We start from the raw sequence: 10,385 nt of genomic DNA, 5'->3' as shown, positions 1-10,385 counted from the left end.
GCAGAGCCCCGGAGGCGGCGGCGGCGGGGGGGGGGGGGCTGCGTGGAAACGCCGTGCCCGCCTCCTCCCCTCCCGGTATCGAAAACCGGGCTGAAAATTAAAGAAATGAGAGGGCAGAGCGGCGACTGCATGTGCTGTTTGCCTAGTTTTCTTTTTTTTTTTTTCTTGTTGGACGCCGGTCTCTTTGGGATTTCGTATTTATTTATTTATTTTTTTAAGTATTTTTTTTTTTTCCAGCGGTGGGGTGATGCGGGGAAAATAAAAGAGCAGGGAAAACAGGAGTCAGCTCGGCTCGTCCGGGGGGATGTCTGTGTGTGTGGAGGGGAGAGAAATGGGGAGGAGGGGGTGAAGCTCCCGAACAAGTGCCGCGGCCGCGCAACTTGCGCTCCCCGCCGGGCGGCGGAGGCCCGGAGGGCAGGGGAAGGAGGCTGGAAGCGGGGAGGCCGAGAAACATTTTGGGGGCTGGGGAGGGGAGTCTGTCCAGCGGAGATCACACGCAGGTTGTATTATTATTATTATTATTATTATTATTATTATTATTATTATTATTATTATTATTATTATTTCTCTAGCTGTTATTACTATTATTTTTTTGTGGTGACGATGATGATGGATGGCGAGCAGGGGGCAAGGCGGAGGGTCCCTCCTGATCTCTGGTTGTCTCCCAGCAGAGCTCCGCGGCGGTGCGAGGGACGAGCGGCCGGCGGCGGCGGGACGGTGCGGCTGCGAGGCCCCGGCCCTGCCTGCGGAGCGGCGCCCTTGGGTGCCAGGTCAGCGCGCAGCTTCGCGGCGTGTCTGTGGCTCGAGGTTGGATGTCAGGGCTTTCGCCTTGCTCGCCGTCCGCGGGGGAAAGGAAAAAAAAAAAAAAAAAAAAAAGGCGCAGCATATTTTTAAAAATTATTCTTTGAGGGGCCGTTCCGTTCTGGTGGTTTCTAACTCGTGTTTGCTCATCTGCCCCCGAAACCGAGGGAAAAGTGGAGTGTGAAATTCTTCCCGGCAGAAGGGCAGTGTTCGCCCCTCCGCCTAAATTTCCTATGCAAAAAGTTTTTCTAGAAGTGACTGACAGCTCGGGGTTTGTTCCTGAAAGGTCATAACCAAAAATAGCGGGGAAGTGCATGCAAAGAGGACGTTTTGAACCCTTCCCTACCTCCACACGCCAGTTTGCGGGGAGGCTGTTTGTGTCGTGGACGGAGACCTTCAGGGAACGGCTGCAAACGAGCCTTTCACCGTAGCCGGGGCCCTTTCTGAAAGTCGCGAAGTTCGGGGAAAGAGCCTCAAAGTTCACCCGGGTCTATTTTCATAGCCCGGCCCAACTTTGTACCGCTCGGCAGCCCTGGCGTCGCACCGCATCGCCCAGCCGGCTGCACCGCGGCAGCGCGCAGTCCTCTGCCCCCCAAAACACGGCGCAGCCGGAGCGGGGCGAGCTGGAAATTGCGCGCCGGGGGGCTTCGCTTGCGCGCTGCCACCGCGCAGGCCGGGGCAGGCGCTAATGCGAGGGGCCGCGGGGGGCTGAGCACGTCTGGGCGCCCACACGAGGATGAGTCTGAGGTCACAACCAGCTCACCGTGGTTATGACGTCCTCTGGATTGCGTAGGCAGGAGCCCGGGGCGCCGGGACGCGCGCAACGAGAGAGGAGCGCTCCTGCGCGCCTCGGCGCAACGCGGCCCCGTCCTCTGCCGTAGGAGTGACCGCTAATTGAACATTAGCTTCCAATTAACGCCGTCGTAAAGCCATTGAAACCTCGGGCCGTTTGCCCCCCACTTGCCCGCCTCGGCGTTGGCCGGATGGTTCGGTCGCCTTGGGATGAGCGGGATTTTGGGAGGGCCGCGAGCAGCGCAGCGGGCGCACGGGGTGCCGAGGCCGAGCTGGGGCTGCGCGGGGGCGCAGGTGGCGTGCGGGGCAGCGCCGAGCGCAAATTTGCGCGGTGAGCTGCGCAAGAGGCACTGCGCGCCCGCTTAGCGGGAGGAACTCGAGCATGAAGTGGGCCCTGGGATGCCCGCGAGTTGCGAACCGCCGGCATCCCGTCGGCCTTTCCCTTTTCTTTATGTTTTTTCCTATTTTTTTTCCCCCTTCTCCCTCGCCTCCCCGTCTGCGTCGTGAGTCCGCCCCAAAGGTGGTGCGGTGCCGCGGTGAATGCGGCCCTCCTGCTTTAATTACTCCGGGGCTCATAAAGCCATTCGCTTCTTTCCAAAGTAATAAACAAACGTCGCGTTAGGTCAAGATTGATGGTGTCCATGCAATAAAAACGGGCCAGGTCAGGAAGGAATAAAATTCAATCAGAGCTCGCGGAATCATTTTTCAGGGGACAGAAAGACAGAAAAAGGAGACGGGGGTCAAGGGAGACGATGTCGCCATTCACAACACACCAGCCGGCAGGGAGGAGGGCGAGGGTTAACGAGCGATTGTTTTTTATCAAGCGGAGCCTAATTGAACGAAACAATAGCCGTGCCGGCGGGGGGGGGGGGGTGGCTCCGGGCGACTCTGCGGGGCCGGGCTGCAGCCTCGCACCCCGGGCACTGCCCGCCGCGGCGCTGCGCCCCCCCCGGGGCACAGGGCAGCTCCTGGGGGCTGCAGGATGGTGGATGGGACCCCTGTTTTTCTTGGGGGGGGTGTCCCAAAAGGGCTTGAGCCCGACGCTTCCCCTTCCCTTGACGGCTTGCCCGGGTCTCCCCCGGTGGCGTGCGGAGATTTGGAAAGCGGAGCCCCGGAGAGGGTGAAATTTGGGGAGGGGGGGTGGTGGAGTGAGGATATGAGGAGGGGAATGCGGCCCCGGCTACCGGCGAGAGGTCTCTGTCTTGAGCGGGAATTGGGTGGTCGGCAATTTTTGTGTTGCCCCCTAAATAAACACAGCTTGAAGCGACTTGGGTGGGCAGAAGGGAACAATTTGTGGGGCGGGGAGCGAGCGCGCCGGGCGGCCCGCGGCTTACCTGCTGGGGACTTTCACCTGACCTCTAGGTGTCAGGGGGCTCGCTGCTCGGAGCACGGCCCCCCGCTCGGGTCAGCGGCTTCGGGCTGCTCTGGGCAGAACGAAAACAACAGCAGCGAAACCCCCAAACTGGAATCCCCCCTCCTTTTCCAGCCCCCGTCACCTCTGGGGAGGATGCAGGAAAACCAACGCGTTTAGAGCCATTAACTCTTAAAATAGCTGAATTTCCTCCGTTGGAAAGGGGAAAAAAAAAAAAAAAAGACGCAAATTATTACACTCGGGATATTTAGGTATTAGGAATCGATAAATAAACAGGTCATATCGCCCTCGGAGCACAAGTGCTCCGTTTAGAAGAAACGCCATAGCAATCCCCTCGCCCCCGTTCCTGGAATTTATTTACTTGCCAGAACATTTGAGCGGCCGAGTTTAATATATATATTTAAATAAATATTTGAAATAAGGAAAAGAAGAATGTTTTCCATTGACCGATAATGCCAAAGTCCTGATAATACCGTCCGAAGCAGAAAGAGGATTGTTTAAACAGTGCCGGGCGCCCGCTGCGGATCCAGTGGCGCTGCCTTGGGGTTTCGGCGGGGGTCTCCGGCGCTGCGTTTGTAGGGTGTGGGGCACCGGGAGGGTTCCCGGCCCCGATGGCATCGCTCCCTCGGCCCGAGGGGGCCGTGCAGGGGCAGGGGGCGCGCCCGCAGCCCCGGTTTGGGAACGGGAGCGCTCCCGGCCAGTGCCTGCAGCCTGGCCTCCCGGCCACGGGATGGATTCAGAGCCGAATTGCTGCTCGCACAAAAGTGACGGCTTGCTCCCCACGCCCCCTCCCCCCAAAAAAAAACCTCCGGAGGGGAGGGGGGGGGGGGGGAGACACGGAGCGGGGCGAGCTCATTAGCAAAGCAAAGGTTGCAATTAGCGTCCGCCGCTGCGAAGCGACCTCTCCCCCGCCCGCCTCCCCTAGCCCCCCATCGCCGGCTAATTGCGAGGTATCTGTTGATGTTTTTCTTCCACCCGTCAAAACGTTGGAGCTCTGCCTGCTCCGGCGCTGCTCCGGCTTTGTTGTGTCTGCAGGCGACGCTCCGCCGGCGAAGCACCGGGGGTGAAGGGGGGTCACCAAGGGACGCGGGGAGCGCGGCCCCGACAGCCGCCTTGGGGGGACTCCCCTCGCCCCCCACTTCGCCGTCCGAGCCGTCGAGGGGCGACCCGGGCTCCTCTTTATCCGCCAGCCCCGGTGCAGCTCCCCCCCCAAAAAAACCCTTCGTTTTTCCCCTGCAGGCAGCCGGTATGAGCCCCCCCTGGGCCCGGGCTGCGTTGGCTGCTGCCCTCTTTAATTAACGGAGCCGTAATGACCCCGGAGCAGGCGGCCAAACGTAGCACGAGCAGGGAGGGAATGAGCTTTTTTACTGTACCTGCGCGCACAAAACGCCTGACACCCGCATTGTAATTAAGGAACTTGAGCCTGAGAGCAGTGTGGTAATGGCACGGGTGGACACCACCCGCTTAAATCGCCGCGTGGCTTCTCATTTATGTATTTTATTTTTTATTTCGTTTTGAAGACGCGATTCCGTGCTCGTTGCGAAGGGCAGTGCTGTGGGCAGAACTGAAAATCCCGCAGGAAAGTGTGTGATGAGGGGGGAACCGAAAAGCAGTTCGTCTCTTTCCCAAATTTAAAAAAAGCAGCGGGAAGCTGCGCTGTTTGTCCCCGTCGGCATCAGGAGCGGTTATTATTATTATTATTATTATTATTTTTTAACGAAAGAAGCACAAAGGCACCCAACACAAAGTCGCCACGGAGGGACCGCTTGCTCTAGAACTGATTTTGCCTCCCCAGCCCCTTCCTCTTTCGTCCTCCAACACGGAGACCGAAAAGGGAGATCAAAAATGCTTCTCTTGAACGCTCCACGGCTGGAGGTGCCAGGGCAAAAAAAAAACAAAAACAAACAAACAAAAAAAACCCAACCCATTGAGGTCGAAGGGAAGCCGGCGGCTTGCGGAAAGGTTCCCAGTCCTCCGCAGAGATGCGCGAACTGGTGCTCAGTGGTAGCGGCAAGCGGCCGGGCAATCACTGCAAGCACTAAATACTTCCCAGCTGTACAAAAATAACAAAAAAAAATGGTGAGAAAAGCGCTTTATGCTTTTTTAATGCTTTTTTTGAAAAATTATTATTATTTTTTTTAAATTACGTGTGCCATGGAGTGGGGGTATTAAAAAAAAAAAATCAACAGCAACCAAGTTGCGTCCTACCGCAGGGAGCACCCCCGCAGGGTTTGCACAGCACAGCCCCAGAGCGCAAACTCGGTGCACCTGTAGGAAGTGGACGGACGGGGCTCTGCGTTTCCCCTTTTCCCCGCTTTTTCGCCCCAAACCCTGCCGGGCCAGCCCCGAGGAACAGAAGGAAGGGGTTGCAGCGGCTGCCCAGCCCCGCAGCGCTCCGCCGTGCCCGTCTGCGGCCAGCTCGCACATTTTCCACCGCACCTCTGGCGACGGCGCACAAAGAGCCCTCTCTCCGCGGCAGCCCGCTTCCTCGCAGCCTGCTCCCCAGCCCCGTCCCCTCCCCAGCTCCGCGTCCATCACGAAACTCTGCCCTCGCCCCTTCCTTGTCGGAGAGGGGCCCCCCTTCCCAAAGCGACGCGCTCGGAGAGCCTGCGTCTCCCCCCTCTCGCCCCCTCTAAAAAAGGGCTCTCTCTCTGCTCAGCTGTGCCCGGCGAGGCAGCGGCTTCGCTCATTTTCGAGGCATAAAGCTAAAACGATGGGAGTAATTGGTGGGTGGAAGATCCGAAACCAACGGGAAATGTATGGGCTCGACGACCTCTGGATAACCCGGGTACCTTGGCACGAAAAGTGCAAAAATATTTACTCACCTTGAAGTTTCTAATATTTTTTTAAAGCTTTTTTATTTATTTTGTTTTTATTTCTTAAGCCATCTTTTGAGATCATTCGAGCTCCCATCCGAGGTTTAATTATAGTAAGCGGGAAGAGGATGAAGGGGAATGGGGAAATTCTGATGGGAAAAAAAAAAGGGAAAAAAAAAAAAAGAAAAACCCAGACCCCAGGGTCAGGAAGGTGCTGGACAAAAAGGCTTTCTGTGACTCACTCACACCCTGAAATGAAGATCTGAAAAATGCTTACAAGCCCCCTCTGACTGGTTTGAAAGCGATTCCAGCAATTAGGAATTAATTCGGCATGGTCAAAAGGCAATTTCACTGCAAGTTAGATCAAGTTATCCAAACTTTTTACAGAGTTCAAGTGGTGGAAATGGGCCGCTGGGGTGGAGGTGAGCTGCAGGAAAGAAAAACAAGGAGTGTTCAGCAGAGGAAGACTAGGGGAAGCCAGGGCCAGAGGGATGGTGGGCGCATGCTAGCGCCAGAGGGTCGCTGCTGTTGTTGCTGGGGGGCAGTGCAGGGGATGCTTTTGTGTATTTCTGTCATTCAAAATGGGAGAAAGTACTAAAAAGGCGCTGGAGGTCCTAGGTAATAAAAAGGCGCGTTTTAATTAAAAAAAGGAAATCAGTGGGCTTGCCAGCCGGTGGCTCCTCCAGGTACAGTGCTGGGGGGATCCACCCTGGTTAACAGCGGGTGCCAGAGGCAGCCTGTGCGGAGGAGCAGGGCTGCCCTGGGATGATTCGTGGGGCCAGAGGCACCAGGAGGGTGGAGGGGGGACAAAACCGGGCTTTTACGCACAGGCAGGCCAGCAATAAGGCCACCTTGAGGGGGGTGGCCACCCACCCTGGCCCCGGTGGTGTGTGTGGGTGGCTGTGCTGGCCGTGGGGTGCGCCCCCAGCACGGGTCCCGGCAGGGCTCAGGCGTTGGGGTTGTTCCTCATGAGCTCCACGTCGGCGTCCACCATCTCCCTCACGAGCTCCTGCAAGGAGGAAGAAAAGTGGGTGAGGGTCCCCGCGGCAGGATGAGGAGGGGATAAGGAGCACGTTTGCTCGCATGCTTGCCCTGCTGCACCGCGGGAGTGCCGGGTCTCCCGAAACTCGCTGGGTCAAGTCGCGGCCTGTGCTGCCATGCTGGCACCTCAGCGCGAGGCACGCACTCCTTCCTAAAATGCTGACGCCTGCTGGGCCCTTTCCAGGGCAGGTTAGCAGAGTCACGGGGGATGCCCTGCGCTGCTGTGGTGGCTGCTGTCTTCCAAGCAAGAACAACAGCCCGGGGTGGCCACCGACAGCGCGGCTTCTAGGTGTGCCCAAGCAAAACTCCCCCCCCCCCAGTGGATTGCTCTTGGAGGACACGAACCCCTGGGTAGGTACAAAGCACACCACTCACATCAAATGTGACTCTGGGCTTCCAGTTCAGCTTTTGCTTGGCTTTGGTACAATCCCCTTGAAGAAAATCCTGTGGAAAAGAAGAGAAAAACACTGCGAGAACCGTTCCCCTTCCCTGTATGGCGCTGTGCGGGGCTGACCTCTGTGGTGCTCGTTCCCAGCCCAAAGCCCACCCCTTTGCCATAACCTGTCCCAAGGAATGAAATTCGAGCAAAAGCTTCCAGAATGAGGGAAACCTTTGCAGATCATGCTCAGTGGTTGGTGGGCATCAGGCAAGGTGCGGCACAGCCGTGCCCACACGCACATCCCCGCCAGCTGAGCACGGCTGGAAGGGCTCTCGGGCCCGGCCACCTTCCGAGGACAAAATATTTAAGATGCAATTTTAGTGGAAGCTCATATGCCTATAAATCACCAGGAGGCAGCATCCTTTCACCAGGCTGTTTTGGAGCAAAAGAGTTACTCTTTTGTTTTTGCGTGTGCGGGGTTTGAGCTCCAGCCTCACTGCCTTGCGGTGGTGAACGTTTTGTAATAAGTTGTCGTGTTTCTTAGTCATGCTATTGAACGAGCTGTTCCAAATTCTCCCTCTCCCCCCCCTCCCCCTTCTTTAAATAACGTAAATCACAGAACAAATATGACAACTAATCTCTTCCAAATAAAAATGTGATCACAGACAGACGATGCTGAAAGACTGTTTTGAATATGGGTAACCACACGCAATGGCAGTAAACAGCCAGCTTTTGAACGCCTGCATCTTTTTTCTTCAGTGCTTTGAGCATCCACATGGAAAGAATAGTCTAAATCTCTCATAAATTAAAGTAAATTATCTTGAAACTGTTACAGAGACCAAGAGCTTGTTCATATCCACCTCGCTGTTTAATTATTCTTAAAAGTGCTACCACACCAAAACAATCCCGCAAGTAGTCATCAAAAATAACAAAATTAAGCAAGGAAAACAACTCCTTTTTCTGCATCTCTGAAGGAACAAAGGAACTGACCGAATCTTCCTGAGAAACAACCCAAGTACTTTGGTTTAACAGTTAGCTTTTGCAATTGTATGTGACAGTTTAATAAAATGTCACCTCTCCTTACAAGCTTCACTTCTCCGGAGTAGTAAACACTAAAAATGTATTGGCCTGTGTCTAGAGTAAAACAACACAAGCTTTGTTACAGGACAACAGAGCTAAGGCCAAATCCTGCTCTTGCCTTCGACTTGATGCTGGTAGCACGGCAGGGTTTCCTAAAAGATCCCCGGGCCGTGCTTCTCCCTCCTCGCCCTCTGACTGGCGGCGGGGCTGACGAGCACTTTGTGGCTGCAGGTTTTTCACCGCGCTGCTGCTGCTGCCTCCATTTTTCAGACGCTATCTTTTGTGCGTGTGCGGTTCAGGTCGTGCTAACTTCCAACATCACCTCATCCTGTGCAGTAAAACGTAGGAAATTCTTCTTCGTAATTGTGCTGCAGAAAGCTAGACAGCTCGCTTCCAGCAGCAGAGGAAATCCACCAAAGGAAATATTGCACTGCAGAAGGGGATGTGGAACAAACACGTCTGCTGAGGCTGTTCCAGGCAGCATTTGTAATACTTCAGCCTTTATGCCGAAAACATTTCAGTGCGCCTTCAGAAAAGAGTAAACGGATGGGTCGGAACAAAATGATGTGAAAATAAAAACGCCGCGATTTCCTTAAATTAGACTAAATGATTTCCTACTGCAGCCCTGTAATGGGTTTTTAGAAACTGCAGCAGACATTTGAGGGCAAGGCATGCAAAACCGCATCAGCCTGAGGGATCCCCCTGAGGGTCGTGTGAATATGGATTGCAAATTCTGAGTTGAAATGGGAAAGGCTCCCACTAACTTTGATAAAATTTGGATCGGGCCCTGAGGTACTCATGGAGGCATGCCTTTTATCTGGAGTTCGCTTAAATTCACATTAAATCTGTGTGTGTGTACGTGCCTGGAAACAAGGAAATCCCTCTTAAAATAAATTTCAGCATAAAAAACAATTGCCTTTTATTCAGTTCTAATTCGAGCCATTAGCTAGAAGTTGTGTTTTAATACCGCCTCATTTTAAGACATAAAAGCCCTATCATAAAACTTAGCTTCACTTTTAGAAATGCTGTGTAAGCAATAATTTTACGTCCACCATCTCCATACCAGAAACATTCTTGAAAACTGAGCCTATCTAGGATGCTGGTTTCCCATCTGAGAAGTGGACCAGGAGCTGCGTTGAATGAAGTGCTGCGTTGCCCGCTGTACATAGCTGCATTCTGCTTTCAAACAGCTTGGGAGCAGTCTTTTAGCTTTCTTGGACAAATGCTTTTTGTTAAAACAGTATCAAAAAAAAAAAAAAAAAAAAAAAAAGGCTTTACCTAATTCCAGCCCTTCGTTCAAAAACATAAACACTCAGCTGCTGAATGGGGCAAATCAGGTTGGGGGGAGATTTCAAATCAGTAATAAAGTTATTTGCAGTGCTGGATTATACACAGAGATAACACAAACAACTAGTGTATTAAATCCATTTCTGTATTAAAAATGTTTTTTTTTTTTGTAGTTCTTCCTTAAAAAATTCACATGCTTTAAGAGTGATGCAGTAAAATGCATTCTGGCATAATTTTAAATTGAGTAAAAGAAAAAAAAAAAAGATACCAGATTTAATATATATGGTAATACAAATTCCCCATCTGACTCAGGTTAAAAGATTTTTAAGTGGCTCTCCTGCAGAAGTTTATGTACTTTTGGGAAACACTGCTTCGTAGTAAGATTCACTTGAAAATAGCATTACGGACAAAATAACCCCTATGCACTTTTTAAAAGGTTCTCTTATGGAAGTTACTAAGTGCAGAGATAAAATGCTGTATAATACCACAGTATTAACACCGTATTTCATCTAAATTCAAGGTTGAGTTGTATTCTTTTGAGGCAAAGTTTCAGCACTGAATGGAAATGAAGACTGGAACAAAGCTATTCCTGATTAAAGGATTGTATTGCAGTCATGTTTCCTGTATTTTTCTACAAGTAGCTCATAATATGAAAACAATAAGGTAATTACAATAAAATATTAAAAAAAGCTCCTCTTGGAACAGAATGACTGCTTGTTTATATTATTCAAGTCTTTCACTGAAACCAGAGATGCATCTGTCAGGCTTCCAAAAAAAAGAAAAAAGGAAAAAAAAAAAAAAAAAAAAAAGAAACACA

The 10,385-nt window shown here is 52.6% G+C and overlaps 1 protein-coding gene across 1 annotated transcript in view; it reads right to left on the bottom strand.

Moving 5' to 3' along the window:
* Window positions 1-5,791: 5,791 nt before the first annotated feature.
* The window catches only part of GMDS (GDP-mannose 4,6-dehydratase), a 405,376-nt gene continuing 400,782 nt past the window's right edge, over window positions 5,792-10,385 (bottom strand). Inside the window, exons 10-11 of the mRNA XM_084508158.1 lie at window positions 7,198-7,266; window positions 5,792-6,790 (exon numbers count right to left, since the gene is read on the bottom strand). Of these exons, the coding sequence (XP_084364284.1) occupies window positions 6,728-6,790; window positions 7,198-7,266 (132 nt within the window). The 3' untranslated portion in view covers window positions 5,792-6,727. The remainder of the gene's footprint in view (window positions 6,791-7,197; window positions 7,267-10,385) is intronic.

The sequence above is a fragment of the Aythya ferina genome, assembly GCF_964211825.1.
Source record: "Aythya ferina genome assembly, chromosome: 2".
NCBI lineage: Eukaryota > Metazoa > Chordata > Aves > Anseriformes > Anatidae > Aythya > Aythya ferina.
The sequence above is the reverse complement of the archived record's forward strand: the minus strand, read 5'-3'. Positions and strand labels throughout refer to the sequence as shown.